Below are 24,515 nucleotides of genomic sequence, written 5' to 3' on the forward strand. Positions count from 1 at the left end.
ACAGTTAGTGTTCTGGGCCTGTGTGTCTTCAGCATGAAAGAAATGCTAGCCAGGTTCTGAAGAACTGAGAATGGAACTGTCGCCTCCCTCGACTAAATGAAACGCTCTGGCTGGGAGCACTTCAAACTTTCAATGACTAATGTATGCAATTCAGAATTGGTACACTTGTTTAATAAGTCCCTCTAATTAATTAAGATACCTAGGAATCTAAAGTGGCTTCAGAAGTCACATGTTCCAAGTGAACGATTGCGCAAATTAAATGTGTGCTATTACAGGCTTTAAACCAGGCAAAGAGAAGATCAAGGATAGAGGGGAAAATCAAACAACAACGATAAAAATTACAAAAAAACCATGATTTGAATGAAAATAACGATTAAAGTGCTAAATTATGTCACAAAATTCAAAACAGCTGAGCAATTCTGATAGCCTTAAATGGGTAGCAACACAAAGTGGCTGACTGTAAAAGCACTATTTTCTATACTGTCATAGGAGAAGCATATTGCTTGCTGTCTTTAAGAAAACCATCTCAGTGAAATTCTGAAAAAATTACTTTGCTTTACTTCAGTTAAAAAAAACAAAGCTAGAAAAATGTTGAAGAATTCAAATTCAAAGGTGATCTATGCCTTTGGCTAACAAATCATACGCCTTCAATAACAGGAAAACATTTCAGAGTTTGTAAGCTCCTTGGGAAAATACAGTACCGCTGTCATTTTCATATAAAAAATTGCATATTTTCTATCCACATTTCAATTTGGAAAATTTAGAATGCTTAAATCAATGTCTGTTATAGGCAATGTCTATTAATGAAAATATTTAAAGCCTTTAGCAAGTTCAATTGTGTTAAAATATATAGCCTACAAATATTGTTCATATTAATACTTAAAGAAACTTACTGTTCTACTGGTAACTTCTACATCTGTGAAACAAACATGCTGCTATTCAGTTCATCTATTGATAATGGGGGTATCTACAGTAGTAAAAAAGATTTTAGATTAAAACAGTTTCTTGAGAGAATTCTGTTTATTTTTTATTTATTTATTTATTTTTTAAAAAGTTTTTTTTCCTTTTTCTCCCCAAAGCCCCCCGGTACATAGTTGTATATTCTTAGTTGTGGGTCCTTCTAGTTGTGGCATGTGGGACGCTGCCTCAGCGTGGCTAGATGAGCGGTGCCATGTCCACGCCCAGGATTTGAACCGACGAGACACTGGGCTGCCTGCAGCAGAGCACGTGAACTTAACCACTCGGCCACGGGGCTGGCCCCGAGAATTCTGTTTATTTTGTTCACTGCTTGGACATGGTAATTAATAACTATAATCAATTTCACAGAAAAATTTAGACATATTAACCATATCCACTTAAGTTTGCAAAGCACAGATTAGAATGTGGTTTGCTCTCCCAATGAATTAATGCTCTGTGTGCGATATGGTTCTCAGACTTGTAATTGAAACAGCAGTGGAACTTGTAGTTTTTAAGCATGGCTATGACTTTAATAAGGCAAAAAGGCCATAACATTACACAATAATTATTGTATGTATTTCCTTACAATTTCAAGACTCCCCCAAAATTTATAATTTGCCTTGTGACTCTGCCTGTAAATACCTTAAGCAAATGAAAATCAAAAGAACACAAGCACAGCTAACGTCAGTAGGAGAAGGAATTTCTGATGTAGTCACTGGACAATGCTATCTGTGCCTTGGAAAGAAATGCGTCCTCTTGCTTTCTTTCCAGCAGATCTGAAGGTAAAGGTAATGACTGTACTAAGTGAAGGTTCAAATGCAATAATCAAAAATGGTAGTGAGATAAAATCAACTCTCCTCCTGACTAATGAGGAAGCATTTAAGAAATATTTAGTATATGCATTTGAGGATTGGTGTAGTAGCAACAATCATATATATAGCATATCAAGAGTGACATCGGATAACCGATTAAAAATGAGAAAACTGGGACCGGCCCGGTGGCGCAGCGGATAAGTGCACATGTTCCGCTTCGGCGGCCCAGGGTTCGCCAGTTCGAATCCCGGGTGTGGACATGGCACTGCTCATCAAGCCATGCTGTGGCAGGCGTCCCACATATAAAGCAGAGGAAGATGGGCACGGATGTTAGCTCAGGGCTGATCTTCCTCAAAAAAAAAAAAAAAAAAGAGAAAACTGCTGATTCATCTCAGGATGAGTAGCAAAGCAGATACATCCGTGTAGAGTATACACAAAAATAAAATTTCTAAATGTAACAACTGCTAAGGAAACACATAAGAATATGGACCAATATCTCTCACCAATCCAAAAAGCATATACTGTGCCTTACCAACACACTGTAGTTATCTAGGTCTAAACAGGTGAAATAAATGGCCAAACCTGATTGCCTGTAGCTGTTGCAGCGAAGGGAACGCTGGTGGCAGGTGTTGTTGCTGCAGACACAGTGGTGGGTGTAGCACCGTGCATCATGGGCACTTTCAGTAGGAAACCATGGAAGCAACACACAGGAGGGTGGTGCAACCATGACATAAACGATGAAATGGGGCGTGGTACGTATCACAGCAACAAGCCATGTGACATCATCATGATGGATACACCAGGGTGCAACATGCAATCACAGTCAGTGCAAAGCAACACAGCATGGAAGGGGAAAAATTTAAAAAGAGAAAAGGTGAAAGCCAATTATAGTTACCATTAAGGAAAACGGGATCATTCTCAATATTTAGTTAGTTTTTGAGTAGAATCACATTGTAATTGACTGAAAAGGCCAAATTTTCAGAAGGGTTATAGTGGGTACATATGCCAACATCTCATTTTTACCAAGGTCATCAATATGAATAGCTAGTTCAGCACACAAGTAACTGGGTTTCACATTCAAAATGGGAGCAGAGAACTGTGACTTGGTGTTTGGATTCACTAACTTATATATACGAGTGCTGTCACTAGACTGCAGACGCAGAGGGGCCGTTTTATACATACTTACCTGATCTGCATGCAAAAAAATGGCAGTGTGATTGGTGGCTATATGACAGGGGAGCAGATACAAAGAATACAGTGGACTATGCATGCAGGTTTTTAAGTACGCCTCTGGCAAATCCCCTCGGGAATTTAGGCTATTTATCAAACAAACACATGGGGTACTTCATAGTAAATATCCAACAACATCTTGTCTGTAAATATTACAGCTACAATGGCTAGCAGCTGCAACATCTCTTTCAGGATGTTTTCTCTTTGCCTTTTCTAGTTTCAATCTCATTTGGAAAGCTTTTTCGACGCTTTTCTCATTTCTAGCTCATTTTGGAAAGCAAACCAAGGAATTAATTTGTAAATGGCAAGCACGCATATATAATAATTTATGTCTACATTGACTGAATTCAGATTTTCTGAAAGTCTACAGAGAAACTGAACGGCCTGGAGAGAGAAAAATCAACATATGCAACGTCATAGAAACCACAAATGTACCCCAAATGGTGATTGACAGAAACTCTGTAGTTATCCCTTATGCCGAGCTCTAGTTATCCACTACTTGTAGCCATGCCAATTCCAAAAACACTCATATTTTCCTTTTGGGAGCACAGGAACTATACAGGAAGCAGCACCGCTGAAGCATGCACTTTGCATTCCTACATAGAGCTCTTAGGTGAAAGGACAGGGGAGTAGAGTCACAAAATGGGAAGACAGAGACACATTTCACAAACTTGCAGAAGTCTGTCCTTCCAATCATCTGCATATGCTAGTCTTGTTAGAATCACTGATTCTTGTTAGAATCAATGGAAATATTTTTCATTCGTATCGGGGACAGGCAATCCCTCAATAACAGAGGCCTCACCTCCCTTGCGAGGGGTCACACCCTGCTATGTTAGAGAGTCTACTATGTGGCTGTCATTTTGACCTTTTGTTTTATCTCAATAAACCTGTTGGTCCCTTTTGGGCTCTGCATCTACTCTGGTCAGCCAATGGGATAGAGGTCAAGCTGTTGTAAACTCTCAAAAAGGATGAAAGGATAGGACATGGGGTGGAGTGGGATAATTCCTCCCTGTATGTAACAGAGCTATTTCCTCCTGGTCTTTTCCTAGTGCCCACGGGGACTATAGGAGGAGTGAACTCCCCAGGAGTTCTCAAGAGAGAAACAAGTTACTTTCTTGTTTTCTTCAGAATTAGTGACACACAAAATGGTTTCGAAATGGCTACCATATTGCATTGGTAGCTAATTAAAGAATTTGTGTGCAACTGGTTATTAAAAATCACAGGCCCTCAAAGACTCATTTTGAGATGATTCAGTTGTGCCTGATTGCTGTGCAGATGGCGCTTCATCCTAGAACACTATAGAATTCACCACAGAATACTGCAGAATGCTCTAGCTTTGCTTAACTCATCCTTTCTCAACTCATCTGATCCAAGTATTAAATCATTTAGACCTTAGGGATAATTTTGGCGGAGAGGAATTGTCTTGTTGTACTTTACAAATAAAATATTTGAAATATTTCACAACTTCTTAGTAACAGATGTAAAGCTAAGAACAAAACTGCCCATTCTGGATAGATAAGAAATGTTTCAAAATATTTCAGCTGCAATTTTTGGGGTTATTTCCACCCAGGAATGGCAGGGTCAGTATTTCACCACAGTGGCAACCAACTAGGAGTTGAGAGTGTACGAGTATTATGATTCCACACAGATGTGAAACAGACAGCATCACATTAAACCTTAAATACTCAGAAAATGTCCAGCCACATCATTCATTCATCCCTTTCACAGTCACAACAGAAAAACATTTTTTTTCAGATTAGAAAAAGTTGAGAATTTTTGTACAAAACCTACCAATACTTGAAGCGGGTGCCATGCACAGTATTGGCCCTGTACACCATGCAGAAAAGCGTGAAAAGCAAAGAAAAGAGATATTTCATTATTAAAGCTTTACTGATAGAAATAATTTTTAACCAGAACGATATTCTTTGCAATATGAATTAATCAGCACATGCAAATCCACTAACCTCCCATGCTTACAATTACAGTTTAGTTTTAAGATCACAAATCATGGTAATTAAAGTAATTCTTGGATTCTTAGGTATAAAAAGGAACATTAAATTTTCATTAAAGGAAATACCTAACTTAAATTTCATATTTATTTTGGACAAATACATCCTAATTAATTTTAATCAAGAAGCAGAGAATTTTAATTTATTACATCTATTATTTTCAAAATATGCACCAGGATCTGGTGCCTGGTGCCAAGAGTTCTATTTAGAGCATTCGTCCATTATCACTGCCTCCTCCACCTCGAAACCAAGGACTTGACGGTGAACATATGGCAAACAAGCTTTTCATCAAGAGGGGGCTCGCAGCCTGACAGGTTTTTATTTTGCTATTAATTAAGGGGAAAGGCATTCTTCTGCCATTTTGGCTCATAAATCCAGACTTTAAATTAGCCAAATCCAACAAAAATGTATAACAACTATAAAAAATGTGTTTTTTAAATGATATTGTGAAGAACTATCATGGTTAGCAACTAGACAAACAACTTTTTTTTTATGGATTCTTTCAAAATTAATTAACTGATTAATTTATCAGGTAACCAACAGGTTTCTTCAAGTCCAGGTATACAATACTATGTGTTCAGTATGTTTATATAATTCACAAGGCTTTTTAAATTAACTTTAAATCATGTCATTTTCATTTAATAATAATTTCCAAGCTGGGGCATTTATCATTCTGGCAATAAAAAAGAATTACTGTACTCCCAGTGGTTAGTATTTTCAACTTATTCCTAAGAGACTATATGCTTGTTCTTAAAGTACTGAACCACATATATGACATTTATTTGAACAAAGTCCTGGCTGAAAAGTTTCTATTCAATTTGGTGCAAAACTGTTACGCTATTAAATATAGTTGAATGTAGGTGGTAAAAAAAAATATGCTGCAGGGGCAGGCCCGGTGGCATAGTGGTTAAGTTTGCGTGCTCTGCTTTGGTGGCCCAGGGTTTGTGGGTTCAGATCCTGGGCGCAGACCTAGCACTGCTCTCAAGCCCCACTGTGGCAGCGTCCCACATGCAAAATAGAGGAAGACTGTCACAGATGTTAGCTCAGTGACAATCTTCCTTAAGCAAAAAGAGGAAGATTGGCAACCGATGTTAGCTCAGGACCAATCTTCCTCACCAAAAAAAAAAAGTGTCAGGAAAATATGATAAACTGCTATATACTTTTATATTAACTCGTTTAAGACTTAGAGACTAAAATTACACGTTTTATGCATACATATATATATACATACACATACTATACTGTAATATAAATTTAAGGGTAGTTTTATTATAACTATCTTTGGCATATCAAAGATAGATAGACTACATTTTTTTGCAATGCTGAAGCTGGGAAACATTTTATTGAGGGTAGATCACTGTCCTTGAAAGTGATACCTAAGAGTCAAGAAATGAGTTTGAGACTGAATCAAGTGAATCAATCATAAGAAGCAAAAATTAGACAATGCTAAAAAGAAAAATGTCGAGTTTTTTCTAGTTTGATTTCCAACCCTTAATTTTCAGGAATCATAGAAAAACAGTTGTTCTATACACTAGCAGATCAAGCATAACTGCCTTATTTCATTTCTAACCAAGATACCTGTCGACAGTCCTTGCATAAAAGTTCCTTGGAAGCGGGAGTGCAGTGTATACATTCACAACCTCACTAAACTCACAGTGCCCAGAGCCCTGTTCTCACCTGCAGGGATAAATGCCGGCTGCGGGAGCTGCAGGTTGGCCAGAGCCTGTTGGCAGTGGAAAACACTGGGATTAAAGACCAGGGTGGCACCATTGGTCTTTTCAAGCGCCGATCTCTTTGGTATCAGTTGAAGTGCACCAGGCTGTAGGGCCTGTGAGGGAGGGATGGATTAATAAATAGTACCAAAGAATGTAAAAAATGTACTCAAACCAAGCACGCAGCAGTTAGATAAGATATGGCCTGGGAACCCTTTGCAAGCGTGTCCATCGAGCAAGATTACTAACTGCAGAGATGAAGCAATTCGCTAGATGAGCACTTGGTCCAAAACAGAAAAGAAACATACAGGGAAGAAACAGCTTTTCAACTTCACTAATTCAAGCAAATAAAAAAAGAACCTCATCACTTGGGCAGGATGCAACAGGAAGCTGTCAACAGCAAATATTCATTTCAAAATAACATCTCAGAGATGCTCATCTATTAATCGATTAAAATGAGATTAGCAAGAGCAACAGCTATAGCAGAAAAGAGATTTTGTCCACTTTAAATTCCAAGATGAATCTAGGAGATAAGTTGTATATAGGTGAAAAAACAGATGTCAGTAAATCGGAGTCCGATACTACAGCTCCGTAAAACAAAGTCCAATTTATACAAGGACTTCAGGTCCAAATCCTCTAACTGTATATTTCCCAACTAACACGTGAGGAAAAAGCAAAGGAATTATTCCTCCCCCACCACCCACCTCACCCAGATAGCAAAGTATTTGCAATTCTCATTTACAGAGACTTGCTGTGCATTTTGGTATGTACCATTTGCTTTGTTACGTCCCTAGATCGTTTAATTCTAAAACATATTAGCTTTTTAAAATTCTCCTTTCATGTCTACAATGCTTTCAAAATCTCCTGTGCTTATAATACTCCATCAAACTTGCCCTGGGATCAGATGCATTGAAAAAGTTTGACATTACTTTTCATTTTTTTTTCTCAGCAAATTGCACATTACTTAAAAAACATGCCCCGGCAACAACAATTAGGTATGCTCCAAATTCTCAAGGAGACAGAAACACTTGTGCTGAGGAACTAGCCTTCCATATGCCAAAAAGGGGCACACCGCGACCTCCTGATTCTGTGGATAAAGAAGGCCTTAAAGGTGTCTCTACTTTCACTCAAGAACTAAATATAACTTTTCAAGTCTTTCTCTTTTAAATGCATACAAGCTACTTTCAGTGAAGTCAACCTGAACTATGCACATGAACACGAACAGGGTAAAAATCTCTCTTTTACAGAGCATTTCAACTCCGGATCCCGAAACATATAGAAAGCGCAAATTCTTCATGAAGCCTTCTTTGTTTAATCTTACCTCGAACAAATTCCTATGGGCCAATTTGACCTTAGCACTAAGACTGCTCTGATCAGTCACTTAGAAAGGAATTTTATGTTGACATTCAAAAGTGTCAATTGAAGGCCTACTATATAATATTTAACTCTGTACATGGAAATTTGGGGCTAACTTACATGCATGCTTTCCAAACACACCCAAATGATCAGAAATGGGCACATACATCTGAAGGCCCCATGACTATGTGACGGACAGGTGCACAATGGTACAAGCAAGCCATTCCTTGTACACCTCAGGCATATGAGAACTGTTATTTTTAGGGGGCCAACTGTGTTCCTCCCCTGTATAATAGGCTCATGCTCATTCTGAACTCTGTGCCACCAAGAGAAATAACGCAAAGATTGGAGACTTAAATTTTGCATTGAACATTCTGGATACCTTCCTGTTTTCACAGCTTAAAATTCCCTCATTCAAAAGAATTTAAGAAAAAAATACTTGGTGAAGCCTTTTTTTAACATTCGTTAATGGATTATGTTGTTCAGATCAAGGGAGAAAATAAGTTTGTTCTACTTTCGTGCTCAGATCTATCATGAAGTAATGGGTTTGGTTCTGAGAGAACACGGGTATTCAGAAAATGCAACAAATCCAAAATTGGTGCTGTGTCCTTAAAGCCATAATCTACGAGGAAAGTTTGGAGAAATTTGGGGTATTTGGCTTAGAGGAAAGACATGAGAATCACACTCATATGAAATAGAGATTGATTTACTTTTGTAATAAAATAAGTTCCAGCTACAGCAGGATAGATTTCAACTCAGTATGAGAAAAACCTTAAGAAAAAAGGGATGTTAAAAATAAACGTATCTCTCTTATGAAAAAGCAAGGCCTCTGTCATGGGCTTCAGGGTCATGTGGATGATTTTTTCCACAGCCAGGAAACATGAGGTTTCCTCAGGGTTTTGTCCCTATTGAGATTATACCCTAATACAAGAGAAAAGGCCCAGACTGAAAAAGAAATAGCAAGCTGCCTATCAAAACAGCTGACAGCTGTGACTAACTTAAGTAATAACAATTCCTATTTCTCAACCCATCATACTGTAGTGTTATACAAATATTTTTCCTACCTCCTACCTTTCAGTGTTAAGTAGAACTAACTTTTCCCCAAGACTGAATTGCTAGGGCAACGCAATAGCCGAGCTTCTTCTCCCCACCACGTAGAAATTTCCCACACTCTTGGCTGGATGCTGTCTTGAAACCACTCCTCCACAAGGAAAGAGAATCTGAACCTAACCTATGGGAAATTAGAACCTACTTAGCATCCCAATCATCCAAGTCCTCTGTTTGAAAGGCATTAAGGACGTTACTAGCAAAGTGCATGTGAAGCTGGCTCACAGAGCAAGGAGGCAATTTTCCGCCTTTTTAGGATATTAAGGTTAGTTAGACTATAAAAAACATTCGAAAATAATTTACTATTTAAATTATATAATTTACTCTTTCTCAAAAAAATGGGAGAAAAAGCACAGTAGATTAAAATCATTAGTAAAGCTTTTAAATAATTAGGTTTAGAAAATTTTAGTGACTGAATTAGAATAAATAGATTCTCTCTTTTCTAACTTGTAACCTTGGCTATTCATATTAAGGGCCACTCATGACTATCCAAGATTATGGCTACAGGATATTAGATAAGTTGAGGAATACACTGATCATTTACCCCAAAACAGACAGTCCACAGGCCCTGGGCTGTTCTTACCATCATGTTGGCAGCTGAATGGTACATCTGGTGATGAGCTGCCTTGAGCTTAGCTTGCAAGTGTGCAGGAGGATGAAAGTACTTGCATTTCTCCCGGGAGCATCGACCTTTGATGTAATCCATGCAGATAGTCACAGTATTATCACTTGCCTCAATCATGGAAACATCTGTGGGGTGAGCATAGCGGCAATCGTTCTCACCACGGGTACAATTTCCACGCTGAAATTCTCGGCAAACCTCAAAGGAAAAAAGAAAAACCACATCACATTGAAGCCTGGAAGGTGATTAACTTTTATTTATTTTGCCAGTGAATGTAAGAGCAATAGTATACATTATTCTATCATCTGTTTATGAAAAATCTACAAAGTTGAAAGATAACATAAAGCCGTATTCACTATGAGATGTAAACAGACAATATTTCTATTCCTAGAAAACAAATTCCATTCTTCCCAAAGGAAAATTGTCTATTTTCCTTACATTGAAATAAAAATGCTTCAAAGTATTGCTGAAAAAATTTTTAATCCTCCACTTAACACACAGCGTAAAGTGTATTGAGCTGAGTTTGCAAGAGGGGGTTATTTTGTTAAGGTCCAAGATGAGCCTTTTCACACGGCAATGTGTTTTTCCACAAGCAGACTTGTGGACCATGACTGAATTACGTGTACAATGAGATTCCGTGATGATACATTGCAAAGCATTTACAGAGCGGCCAATGGAGCTGACTTTGTAAGAAACTGACTAGTTATTTATTTCAATTTATGAAGAATTACAATTAAAAGAAGTTTGAGGGACTTCCACAAACCAAAAAGCTGTTTGAAATTTCTTTTCTTAGGCATCAAGAGATATTTATCTAGTACATCATTCTTTTTTTTTTTTGCTGAGGAAGACGGGCCCTGAGCTAATATCTGTTGCCAATCTTCCTCTTTTTTTTTCTCCCCAAAGCTCCAGCACATAGTTGTATATCCTAGTTGCAAGTCATTCTAGCTCTTCTATATGGGATGCTGCCACAGCATGGCTTGATGAGTGGTGCGTAAGTCTGCACCCAGGACGTGAACCAGCGAACCCTGGGCTACCCAAACAGAGCACGTGAACTTAACCACTCAGCTATGGGGCCGGCCCCTAGTACATCATTCTTACAACAATTGTACAACTGAATCAATGCACTTCATCACAGGGTGTCATTGCAGTAATACACTGTTTAACATAAGCTAAACACCGAAGCAGGCTTATTTAAAACATTCAAAACATTGGCTCTGAGAATGATGCTTTATGCATAAGGTTAATATCTACCCTATATATATTTATATATTTTTACACAAATACCTCCAGTTTATCTGAGCGCATCAGTTTTGGACCAGGAGCTCCTGGCAATGCAAGAGGCGGGTTTCCAGAAATCAGAACAGGTGCATTTGGTAAAAGTTCAGCAGGAACCAGGCCCATTCCAGGATGAGGTAAGTAAGGATTGAAAGCCATGGCAGGATTAGCTGCAAGTGATGGAGTCATAGGAAAAGAAGTCTGTATGTTTAAAAGAGAAAAAAAGGTGTTAGACGTAAGCAGATTATTCCTATTCTTACACAAGGAGGCATTCTTTCAAAAAGTCTAAGCCATATCAAAATTTACCAGTGTATCTTCTGATTAATTTTTAGTCTCATACGAATTCCCACATAGGAGTTTCTTTTAAACCAACAAATCTCTTTAAGTCACAAATTTATTGGTAAATTGATAAAACAAGCTACATCATTTTAACAGTCATGAATTAGACAAATTAAATCTCACTGATGGATTCTCTTCCAAATGTCACCAATGATATCACATATACAAGCAATCTGCTTCGTCTCCTGACATAGGCATGGCCTTTGCAGGCTGACTTCAGGTTCACTCTCCTCCTTCCTCTTCCCCATCAGTACTGCTTGAGTTTAAGTCTGCCTGTCCCACCATAGTTCCCACTTGTCTACTAAACACTTGCTTCTCTTCTTGGTCCACTATTAATTATGGAAGACAGGAAAGGGTTGAGGAAGAAAGGGGTATATTTATAAAAGTGAGGGGCTGGCTGGGTGGTGCAGCGGTTAAGTTTGCATGTTCCGCTTCTCGGCGGCCCGGGGTTCGCCGGTTCAGATCCCGGGTGCAGACATGGCATCGCTCAGAAGGCCATGCTGTGACAGGCGTCCCATGTACAAAATGCAGGAAGATGGGCATGGATGTTAGCTCAGGGCCAGTCTTCCTCAGCAAAAAGAGGTTTGGCAGTAGTTAGCTAGGGCTAATCTTCCTCAAGAAAAAAAAAAAGTGAGAACAAGCCAGCCCTGATGGCCTATTGCTTAAAGTTCTGTGCTGTCACAGCTTCACTGGCTTGGGTTCGGTTCCCAGTTGTGGAACCACACCACTTGTCTGTCAGTAGCCACGCTGTGGGGGTGGCTCACATAGAAGAACTAGAAGGATCTACAACTAGAATATACAACTATGCACTGGAGTTTGGGGAGTGGGGAAAAAAGAGGAAGATTGGCAATAAATGTTAGTTCAGGGCAAATCTTCTCCAGCAAAAAAAAAAAAAAAAAAGTGAGAACTCTAACAACTTCTTGCCATCTACCTAAAATGAGATTGGTGTGGTCATTTTTAAAAAAAAATAGAGGCCTTATTTCAGAAACTAATCTGACTTGCCTAGGTAGGGGGCCAAGTGATATCCACAGTTCAAAAGGAGGCCCTAAAAATGCTATAAGGACCCCTGTTAGTCAGGAAGAAATAAGATAACAGGACTATAAGGTACATAAACTAGAGTATAACTTGAAAAGAAAAGCCTTAGAAATGCAAAGGGCTCTTACTGGTTTTTCTATCTTTTGAAAGTCCAGATCTCAAAGAGTTTGATATATGCATTGCCTTTATTATCAGTGATCACACAATTTATCACTCCACTATGCTGTTTTCCAGTTTGTTTCACGTGTGGGTGTCTTTTCTTCTCAATGTGGTTATAATTTATTTGATAATTCCCTTTTCTCCCCTATAGTACCCAATAATTAGTGAATGCCTGATTGACTGATATAGTCAATGATGAAGTTTAAAAATAAATTTAAACATTTTAATGAATTAATAACAAATCATGGGTAAATGCAGTACATTTCTAATAGTGACTCTATAAGGTAGTTAGTGCATTATTGTGCAACTGGTGGTGTCTCACTCTGTATCACTAACAGCATGTGTTCTTTCTTGCTTCCTTTTTATTTCTTTCACTAAAATAATAATGAATCTGTTGCACTGCCAAGCTGTGCCCACACCTTCTGCTAAATCACATTAATAGGAACAGCTCTAAATACAAGTAGAACAGGAGGCTGTGGAGTGTGAAGGGGCAATATATATTCACCGTCCCACCTCCTAGTCTGACGTGTAATTTTCACCAGCACAGCATTCTCCATGAAGCCTCTGTTATACAGCACGTTCAACTTAGAAGGAAGGGCTTCCCCAGTAGCACGCTGCCTTAGATGAGTTTAGCAAATTAGCTAACTGGTGCATTCAGAAGGACAGAAAGAACCGGGCCTCCCCAAACTGGCAAGTCTCAAGTCTCAAGTGAGTAGAGAAGGCATGGTGGCCAAGAGCTTTAAGAGGAAAGGGACGACACTAGGTGCCAGGAAGGATGATGGAGCAGTCAGGGGAAGTGATTTATAGTTTGAGGACAAACAGCCAAGGGCTGACCCAGCCTAACTAGGCACCGTGATGTAAGAGGACACGTCACACTTCTCAGTGAATGAGACAGGAAGCTCCAGGAATTAGCTGATGTGATATAATTTTATATAATGAGATAGGAATCTCTTGGAAACAGCCACCCAGGCATGCTTCAACAATAAGGCAGACTTTATCAATTCAATCATTTATGGTTGTCTCAAAATCAGCAAGAATCTCCTATGGTAAAAACTCCATGTTTGAACCACACAATAGTATTCTTTGTTGACTGCTTTTTTCTCTCTGACTTTCATAGTAAATGTCTCCGTGAAGTCACCAGTCTATTTTCCTGGATACTTTTCGCTTTTGCCCTTTACACTGAGAAAAACCATTATTACATTTTTTTTAACTATTTAATTAAAAGAAAGACCTGCAGGTGAGTGGATTTTACAGGTTAAAAAATCATTATTTACTAATAAATACTGATCAATTGATAATATTTAAGCCTAATGTACATGTAAACGATACTTCCTATTTACAATAGCTCTCAACTTCTGTAATTTTTTCCCTTCCTTTTTTCGGGAAATCTTTCTGGTTAACTTCTGCTTTCTTTGGAATATACTTTAACCTTCTTAAGGTTTTTTTATATGCTCCATGTGTATGAAAACAAGCTGTAAATTAATCAAAAGTTTATATAAAAAGTACAAGGGGCTTGCTGAAAATGTTTAGATTTTTTAAGGTTTCACCACAAACCATACCGTGCCATCTTTAGGTTTTAAAATGAGTATTATTAGCTTTTATGACCATTTCCTCCTTGAGTATAAACTTCATTCTATAACACTGTTTACTGAGAAGCAGCAAGTTCTTCTATTCCCAACCCTGGGACATAGGCAGGAACTCTGAACTTCTTATTTATTTGCAAATGGACATTTCTGTCTTCTCACCACCACCTCTGCCCCAGGGTAACCACTCCATTTCATAAATTTGACCATTCAAGGGCTTACCTTTGGCTAACATCCACCTGTTAAGTCAAGCAGCCTGCAAGCTCACACATTCAGCTTTAGTAAGCAACTTTAATCCTGTCTATACCTACAGTGCAGCCCTTGATGTCTGTCGAGCTAACGTGAACCCATATGTGGGGTAATATTTACAAAAGAAAAAGGCTCCTAACAAGTTGAATCTGATTTCTGTCTATATCATGAAACAGTCTGGACGCTTAAATATGTTTCAGATAATCACTCGAACCTATATTATTTACTAAATGTTTAAAAATATGAGAAAGCTTTTCCTCCTAGAACCAGAGGTGTGGATCTTCATCTTTCTCTGAGTCTTAGAAAACCACCCAAAATGGTGGACACAACTGACGTTATGAATAAAAAGATCACCTAGATAGTTCTTTACTCTCAGTGTCTCTAGTAGTATCAGCTCCTGGGGTAGGAATTCCCATGAGTTCACAGTGACTTGCACAGGACCTAGGAACTATCAGGGCCTTAGGCAATGCCTCCTCAAAATCAATGCATGGCCTCTAGAACAGCGGCCTCTAATGTTTTTTGAGTCCTGCACTTCTCAGAGAGTCGGATGACAGCTGTGGACTCCGTCCATGGAAAAACTCATGTGTGCACAAAATATTATGTGTGATCTCAGGAAGTTCAAGGACCTCAGTGAAACTCACCCCTGGCATGGGCTTCTGGACAACCTACTGTTTAAGAGTTTGTGTTCTGGGGAAATGATTGGCAAACTACCGCCCCTGAGCCAAATCTGACCCACCCTGTTTTTGTATGGCCAGAATGGTAAGAATGGTTTCTATATTTCTAAATGGCTGAAAAAATAAAAGATGAATAATATCTCACAACACATGAAAATTATATGAAATTCATATTTCAATATCCATAAATAAATTCCACTGTGCTTATTAGTAGACCTGTCTTGCAAAAAGTTGTAGATATTTGTTTTCTCTCTTGTTATACAAGTACCTAAACAATATCCTCAGCTTTTCCTCTTGTCTCACAAAGCCTAAAATATTTACTTAGCCATTTACAGAAAAGTTTGCTGACCCTTGTTCCAGAGGATTCCAAAAAATTCAGCACTCTATCAGTTTCTGGAGTAAAGCACTAATTATACCTAATTCTATTAACATGAATTTAACACTTGTGGCAAGAATCCGCAAGTTGAAAAAGTCTGGCTTTAGAAACCAATACTAAAGAATTCACTAAAATGTTCCTCTAGTTATTAAAATTAGGGTTCTCAGCTATTCATTTATAGAACAATAACTACTCAGTGACTAAGAATGGGGAGATAGATGGAATCCCGTGAAGGCAAAATTTTAGGAGCCACCAAATGTTGGTCTTAAAGGATTCTGAAGCACCTTTGAATAATAATACAATTCAATGAAAAACTATGACTCAAATAAATACGTCTGGTTTAAGCATACATTTTGGGAACATTGACTTCTTACTTAAAATGGGTTATTCCTCAAGCTAGTATAAAGAAGTAAAAGTTAAAGTTTATGCTAAGTCAATCTTTGTGTTTCCTCAACAGCCTAGATGTATTTGTAGCTACTGTAATAATATCAAGGTCAGTCATGATTATTGTTGGATGAATGCAAAATACTTTGTCACTTCAGCTAATCCTGGCCTGAAGTCAACATAATAGAGGCCTCACCTTCCCTCTCTGAGCTCCTGTCTAATGGTGGATGAGTAAACATTTTCTTGTATAGGATGGTAAACATTTGATAACAGTTTGTTGACTTGATTTTAAAACCAGGAAAATAGCACTCAACTTTTACTAGCACTCCTATTACCTTAATTTTATTACTCATTTACAAGCATTTATGTAGCAGAAAAGGAAGCCCCTTTCACTGTTACCATGCATGTTTCTATCCTTAGATAATCCCAAAACACATTGAAATGTATAATTTTAGTTTCTATCAGGCTTTACTAACTGTTCACATGGATCACAACTGAATAATCTTTGTTTCACAGGTTTTGCTTGGTCATCTCCACACTCTTTGAGTGATGTTCTGCGGAAACTGAAGTGGCCAAAAGGCACACTGCAGGAGATCCACATAACCTCCAGACTAGTTAATTGGTCCCTCAATAATTGAGAGTGAACTTTATAAACAGACGCAAGCTGATAGTGGTGTTTATGTACTAATCATACTTGTTAATGAATGAGTCACTGTGGCCCAGGAGAGCTAAGAAAAAAAACATAAGTTCAAGGGTCAAAAGTGAATAGTTGTTCTCACCCACACCTGGCTTTTCTGCCCTTATTAATCAGAGAAGCATTGAAGGTGAGCAGTTAGGCAAAGGATCAATAGGTTACTGTGGGTATCAAAGGTGTACACCATAGCATGCAAGAGAGGGTAAATCATGGTTTGGATCTGCCTGTATTTGATGGAGAAGCTGCAAAGCAGGCCAGGAGTTATGAAGGAGTACCCAAACACAGATCAGCATAAGCACAGATGATTCCTAGAGGCAAGAATCTAGCAGAGGGCCAACGACTTCTCCCTTAGATGGGCAAGGCCATTTTAACTTTGTTCCTGAGAAGTGAACAAGAATGACCTAAAAATATTTGTTGGTGAACCACCATGCAGTAATAATGACAATTCAATTAACTTCAGTATTCCACTAGGAAAGGGAAAGTATAAAAGAAAATCAAGTGGTTACTCAATTTTAACAAATGGTATGAAAGAAAATATGAATTTGGGGGGTGGGGAATGTCAAGAGCTGAGAAAAGCAAAGAACCCACAGGAAGGCTGGAGCCTATAAACATCACAATGCGAGTCCAGGATAAATGGATGCTAAGGGTTACAATGATCGGATGTTCAACAAGCAAGCACTACCACCACGAAAACAACAAAACAAATCAAAACAAAACCTTCCATGGCTAATAGAAAGAGAACTCTAGGGAGAAAAAAAAGAAAAGCCAAAAGCTATAAAAATACAGAGGAGCAGGGACAAATCAGAAATTAAGGGGATCACAAACACATTAATTCACCATCTTACTACTGTTAAATCATACATTCCTAGAGGGTAGAGACTGTTTCTAGTTGATCTTTTTATCCACCTCTTACTATTTTAAATGCTGGCACAGAGTAGATGCTCAAATAAATATTTACTGAATTGAATGAAAAGGGATTCCTAAGCCGTTGATTCCTTTTTGGTTTGCCGGTTAGAAAAATCCAATTCAGAATCACAGCACACAAAAAAAAAACACTCAGGGATCAAAAGGAGTACAGAAAGATTGAATAAATCCATCAGTTTTGCTCTCTGCTGAGGAAGACTTTAAGCAGAAGGCCACTTTCAAACTGTCTTTTGATATAGATGTGAAATGCTGGATCCAACAGTATGAGAAGCACAGGGTACTTTATACGCACCTACGTACACATATGTACGTGGGCATTTTTTACTTGGAGGGGCTAACTCAGTACCAGAAGAGCTCTGAGAAAAAGATTTAGTGATACCACAGACCAAAATATGCAACCTTTTATTACAAAATGTGTGGTTCAAGGGGACTAGTGAATTGTTAACATGACTGATATCCACAGAATGGTTTAAGAGAGAAGATCAGGTAAAGAAGGGATTAAAATATTTAGCAGATCCATAAAGGATATTAAGGCAAGTTAGGATTGTTTGGCGGATCAGTTTAATCTTAAGATTATTATCAGGCGCAGGGGGCAACCACAGGTTTTACACTAGGTCTCTCGATGGCCTTCTCTGTGACAAACTCCCAAACTATATTGATCTGAGCAAGGGCATGGTTTTGTCCAGAAAAACAAAATCCTTTATAGGTGAGACTGGCAGGCATTGGTTTTGTTTCTTGTTACTGCTGTTGTTTTGCTTACCCTCCATCAATGAAAAAGATTTTCATAGAGCCCTCCAAACTTCCTGCCTTCATCTTACAACAGCAAGCAATTTTGAGGGAGCCGGCTGGAGCTCAGACTGCGACCAAGAACAGAGAAGCTAACGGGCCCACATAGTCTCATTAGCACTAGGCTCTAACCAACTGAGCTAACCAGCCCCAGAGGAGAAGGACACAAAATGGGCTGAGAGGAGATTACCTTTGATTTATCTCATGGGAACATATGAGGGAGGATAAAGGAAGAATGTTGAGATTTGTTACTATCAAAGAAACTGGACACCGGAAAAGATATCATGTACAAATGCCCTCTGTTTGGTTGCAAAAGTGTAGCATTTTCGTTTAACTTTTGAGAAAACAGATTTCACAATGCATATTAACAGAGTCAGGGAGAGGCAGCAAATCTAGGGCTGGTGTGATTTATTTTGTTTTACTAAAAGGAGCTTTAAGTTGTGTGACACACACAGCCTGGGGAAAGGACCCGAATACCTACGCTACTTTGGACCAGTAATTGCAATCAGGAGTGAATCCAGGATCTGTGGGGCCTGGAGCTTAGGCAGTGCAGTGGGGGAGGGGAGCCTTAAGAACAAAGAATACACAAATACCTTTTGCAAATTTTACAAACATTGTAAAGCACTGCTGGGGCCCCTCCCAGGGCCTTGGAAGAAGACTATGCAAATGAGGGGCCCTGAGCCTTCACTAACCTCAGGGCAAGTCTACCCCGGGAACAATTTGTTTAACACATAAATAATGTCAGGCTTCAGTTGTTATATCTAAAAGTAAAATATTGTCTAATCTTTCAGAAAATGGAGTAAACTCCAGATGAAAATTTGGGCTCATGGGTATCAGTTCATGCACTCCTGTGATGTGATTTGGTCAACCTTAGTCAATGGGGAACTTCACAGGATAATGACAGTATAATTATATTAAGAGCATATTAACCTTATAATTACATAATGCCTGTCATCTACTGACTTGAACATTTTGTAAAAATCACTTTACAAAATATTTAAAGTCATCACATCAAGATGAAAGAGCTAAATGTCATCATTTATCATTTCTCGAGTAGGTAAACTAAGAAACCCACTGAAGAACTTTCATTAAAATACACTATAATTTCTGTACTGACCACGGGACTGGTAACCTGGAATATGGACAGAGTCTTCTTTTCCATGAAATCTACAAAATGTTGTGCCCACCTTTTCTTTTTTTTGAGGAAAATTAGCCCTGATCTAACATCTGCCACCAACCCTCCTCATTTTTGCTGAGGAAGACTGTCCCTGAGCTAACATTCATGCCCATCTTCCTCTACTTTATATGTGGGACTCCTGCCACAGCATGGCTTGACAAGTGGTGCATAGGTCCGCACCCGGGATCCAAACCTTCGAACCCTGGGCCGCTGAAGCAGAACGTGCGAATTTAACCACTGCGCCACCAGGCTGGCCCCTGTGCCCACCTTTTTCATGATAATCTTTAATAAGAGAGCCATGACAACAGGGAGACTGCATAAATATTTCAATCAAAGTTAGTTTATGTGAACTAGAAAAACCATAACTCTGATATGACTATGCAAAATGTATAATATATTTTGATGAGGGAACGATACTATCTTTTTGTCTTTAACTATTAAATCACAGAGCCAGCCATGGTGTTCTAGCAGTTAAGATTCAGCACTCTCATCGCTGGGGCCCTGGTCAGGAAACTGCCACTGGTATTTCAAATACCAGGAGGGTCACCCATGGCGGATAGCCTTCAGTGCAGCTTCCAGACTAAGAAAGCCTAAGAAGAAGGACCTGGTCACCCACTTTCAGAAAAATTGGCCGAGAAAACCCAGTGAAGAGTGGCAGAGCATGTCTGACATAATGCCAAAAGATGAGAAGGTGGTGCAAAAAGACTGGGCAGGGTTCTGTTCTGCTGTACACAGGGCCACTAGGAGTCAGAATCCCCTGGACAGCACTAACAACAAACTAAATCATCTAACTACTTTTTTCAAAAATTAAAAAGTAAATAAATATTTTGCAATTTTACTTCTATTCACTTAAAACTCTCCTAGTCCAAAGTTTCATAGAATAATATACAGGAGACTCTCCTTATCTATGATTTCACTTTCCAAGGTTTCAGTTACCTGCAGTCCCAAAATATTAAATGGAAAATTCGAGAAACAAACAAGTCATAAGTTTTAAACCGCACGCTGTTCTGAGTCGCGTGATGAAATCTCGCACCGTCCTGCTCCATCCTGCCCATGACATGAATCATCCTTTTCTCCAGTGGATCCACTCACCTGGTAGTCAGTCACTAAGCAGCCCTCTGGGTTATCAGATCAACTGTCATGGTATCACAGCGCTTGTGTTCAAGTTACCCTTATTTTACTGAATAATGGCCCCAAAGTGCAAGGGGAGTGATGCTGGCAATTCGGATATGCCAAAGAAAAGCTGTAAAGTGCTTCCCTTAAGTGAAAAGGTGAAAGTTCTCAACTTAGGAAAGAAAAAAATTGTATGCTGAGGTTGCTAAGATCTATGGTAAGAACAAATCTTCTATCCGTGAAATTGGGAAGAACGAAAAAGAATTTCGTGCTGGTTTTGCAGTCACACCTCAAATATGTATGTATAGGGGAAAACGTAGTATATGTAGGGTTGGGTACTATCGATGATTTCAAACATCCACTGGGGGTCTTGGAAGGTATCCCCCAAGGATAGAGGGGGCTATTCTAATACATTATAGCTCCTACTTGATAAAAGAAGAAAAATATGAAAAACAGTGGAGTCTAAAAATAATGATATTATTCGTTTATTAGTATATCTCCCTTCCTCCTATCTACTGGAATTTCCTGTATTTTCCCTTTTTGGTTCTGAAGTGTTACAACACCTTCATTCTTACTATATTAATGTCAGCTAAACATAAAGCTTGATTATGATAAATGTATTTGCTAAATAGAATTATAAAAACATGTTAAAAATGGGGAGGGTCCAGACAGATCTCAGGTGATTCTATCTGAGATGAAGGGAAAGCCTGGAGTGAAGCCCATGTTTGCAGCCTACGTGGTCTGGAACATCATCACATGGCCACAGGAATGCAAGCCATGAAAAACCCAGCCGACCAGAGGATTTGGCACACCCCAATGGCTTACTCAAATGTGCTGAGCCAATACCCTCTATATAAATCATCTGCTGAATATACTTGACTGGGTCAAGTTCACCTGTGTGTAAAGAACTGCTTCCATGTGAATCACCACATTCAAAGAGAGAAACTAAAGGAATTTACTAGATATGGACAGGTCTAGACTATGCAAAATGTCTAAGTCAAAAATATTTTAATAACCTTCTAACATCCTATCAACTTTATACACACATCACATCCAGCAGTGAGAGTCCTTCCTCCCTATAATGAAAATTCCTACTTGTGAAATTACAATTTTAAAACATTAGCTTTGCTTGAGAGTAATTCAGTGTGACTACTTTTCCTAAAATTCTTCCACAGTGCTCATGTTTGCCTCCTAATTATGCCAAGGGGAGTTCTTAAACCTACAATTTTTTTCTGTGAACATCAGAAACTATTTCTCTTAAACTGCATTGAAAAATACTAGGGAGTCACACCCTTTGTCTCACTTGCTAAATTTCCTCCATAAAGCTAACAAAAGCTTCCAGAGGTGGAATTTTATACTAGCAAATGTCAATTCAGACCTGTTAAATACAGTCAACAAACTTGCCTGCTACAGCAAGCATTCCACCCAAATTGACTAGGTGTGGCTTTTAGTCATTGTTCAGTCACACCGAACAGAATCTGTTCTCTAGCTACCATCCCATTTAGGTTGACATTCCCTTTATCCGGGGGCTTATAATAGGCAAACCATACTCAGTTTTCCAAAAGCAGATATACCTTCCTGGTATCCTAGAAACAGATCAAAGTATGCTTTGTGGAAAGACCTGAAGTACCAGCCAGTGATACCAAATGGGTCTTCATATGCAATCATACAAACATCAAGACTGGAAATTTAAACAAAAGCTTGACTATTTTAGAGAAAAGAATCAGATTATTGGGTGGAGGGGTGTGGTTAAAAGGGATAGAGTTGTTTAGGGAGAGTAAGTACCAGAGAAATTAAGCAAAATCATACATTACTTCTATAGCAATAACAAGATCCATAATAAAGAATATTTCTTTCAAATCAGACTGGTAAATGTCACTTAAAATTGCTCACACAAGCTCAATTACAACATGCCTACAAAGCAGCTGTCAAGATCACAAAAGAGGATCATATCAAACATCTCAGGGTTAGTTTGTACACAAAGTAACTGCAAAAATTAATCTTTTATCAGTTTATCACATCACAACAGCTATTGTTCAATAATCTACAAGGTAGAAAAGCAATTTCCAATCGTTCCCTGGGGTCTTCTAAGCAATGTTTTGTATTTTGTGATATGCTATAAAATAAATTTTACTCTTGTGAGTCATATCAGTCATGTTCTGCCGGATGAAATCTGAAATTACCCTCATTGAAAAAAAGAAGGAACTATATTCTATTATAGAAAGCCTGGAGACTCAAATTAGAAAGCACAAGAGGCCAGAAAACTCAATGGATCTCACATTGAACTCTAAAAAAGCCACTCCCTATTCCCCAGTAAGAGCCAGCATGATCAATGATGCACAAAGGGTTGAGACTTCGAATGGAGAGACTCTACTGGAAGCTGAATAAGAAGGTGAATAGTCAGCCTTCTGTCTTTGCCCCTATTTTATCCCAGGCCTTGCTCTCTGATTCCCTGAAACAGGGCATTTGATTGTGCTCTGATGCTGTCTCTTGACCTATGAAAAGATACATGTTCCAGCTCTATAGGAAATGCTGGGCTCAGGTGTATGATAAAATCTGTTTTCTATTTTTCGCTCAGTCTGAAATTGGGGCATCCCACGAGAGGCCGAGAGTAGCTAACAGTGGGTGAAAAACTCCCTTGCTTTATTACTCATCTACTCACATTCTCTGGACTCACCAAGCACATTCATTTCTCTGTGGCTTTGTTCATACTATTCTCAGTTTCTAGAAGACTTTCTCTTCCCCATCCCTTTAGAAGTAGGGAGGAACTGAAATACTTCAGGGTGTAAAACCCCAGGCAAGAGTTTGAAGGAGGAGTTCAACTATGTAAAGTATTACTGAAGGTCAAAGAGGAGCTCTGAGGAGCTCACTGGTGACTTTCTGGGAAGTAATTTATAATGCAATTAATCAGCACTGAGTTTCAAGGCAAATGTTTTGGCAAACTAACAGTATAGGACATGAAATCTATTTATTTTACTTAAATTTGTCTAGATATTCTGGAAAAAGAATACCATGGTGCAAAATTTTAGTGCCTCATTAATGCCCCACCTCCTGTTTTTTGCAGTATCTATAAAGATGTACCAGTTAGGAGGTGCCCTATCTACAGAGATCTCCTTGAATTCTGAGAATCAACTTTATAATGGGATAGGTTCTGGTGAGAGCAGACTGACCCACTCCCATATTTTCATTGCATCTAAATACTGTATATCATTCAGCTTTCAGTGTGTTTATTGCATAGTCACTGATGAAATGGGTAGCAAATAAAAATAATATAACTCTTTCAAATTAGTATCTCAATGGCTTAAAGGAAGCAGGCCAGTTGGATTTAGAATGAGACACCACTGAACTAAATTTGAGAGCTGGAAGAACTCAGAAGAAGAGGGACGGTTCTCGATTCCTCCTGAAAGGTCTAAGACCAAATTGCAACTCTATATTTTAAGGTATCAGGACAAGATGAATTCTCAATAGGACAAAATTACTTGTTAAAGGATCCATTTAAACTCACTGATCCACAAAATATTAGACACTGGACTAGAATGACACCGTAGTCTTATTAATTTCTGCAAAGGGAAACTCCGGTGCTAGGTTAAGCTAAAACTACCATCAAATGCCTGGTTAATATTCCTCAAGACTATTGAGGTCATGGGAAATAGGGAAAGACGGAGGAACGGTCACAGACCAGAGGAGAGAGGGGAGATAGAATTCAAATAAATGCACTGTAGTACCCTGGATGGACACCGGAACAGAAAGAGTACTCTAATGGAAAAACTGGTGAAGTCTGAATAAAGTCTGAAGTTTAGTTAACAGTAATGTGCAAATATCAGTTTCTTAGTTTTGACAAATATACCATGGAAATATAAGATATTGACAGTGGGGGAAACTGAGTGAAGGGTAATATGGGAACTCTCTGTACTATCTTTGCAACTTTTCTTTAAATCTAAA

At 38.6% G+C, this 24,515-nt stretch overlaps 1 protein-coding gene across 43 annotated transcripts in view; it reads right to left on the reverse strand.

The window, feature by feature from the left end:
- Nucleotides 1-24,515, reverse strand: part of MBNL3 (muscleblind like splicing regulator 3) — a 152,168-nt gene that overhangs the window by 43,617 nt on the left and 84,036 nt on the right. For 17 of the 43 annotated variants that reach the window (XM_070503066.1, XM_070503094.1, XM_070503097.1 and 14 more), the window contains 4 exons: nucleotides 11,090-11,281; nucleotides 9,767-10,003; nucleotides 6,686-6,836; nucleotides 4,791-4,826 (listed from right to left, as the gene is read on the reverse strand). In XM_070503066.1, coding sequence (XP_070359167.1) covers nucleotides 4,791-4,826; nucleotides 6,686-6,836; nucleotides 9,767-10,003; nucleotides 11,090-11,281 — 616 coding nt within the window. Of the gene's footprint in view, nucleotides 1-893; nucleotides 968-1,034; nucleotides 1,214-1,239; nucleotides 1,734-2,351; nucleotides 2,447-4,790; nucleotides 4,827-6,685; nucleotides 6,837-9,766; nucleotides 10,004-11,089; nucleotides 11,282-24,515 lie in introns of those variants that run through there. The other 26 variants (XM_070503072.1, XM_044763174.2, XM_044763172.2 and 23 more) reach the window with 10 other exon arrangements.

This window comes from Equus asinus, chromosome X (genome assembly GCF_041296235.1).
Source record: "Equus asinus isolate D_3611 breed Donkey chromosome X, EquAss-T2T_v2, whole genome shotgun sequence".
Taxonomy (NCBI): Eukaryota; Metazoa; Chordata; class Mammalia; order Perissodactyla; family Equidae; genus Equus; species Equus asinus.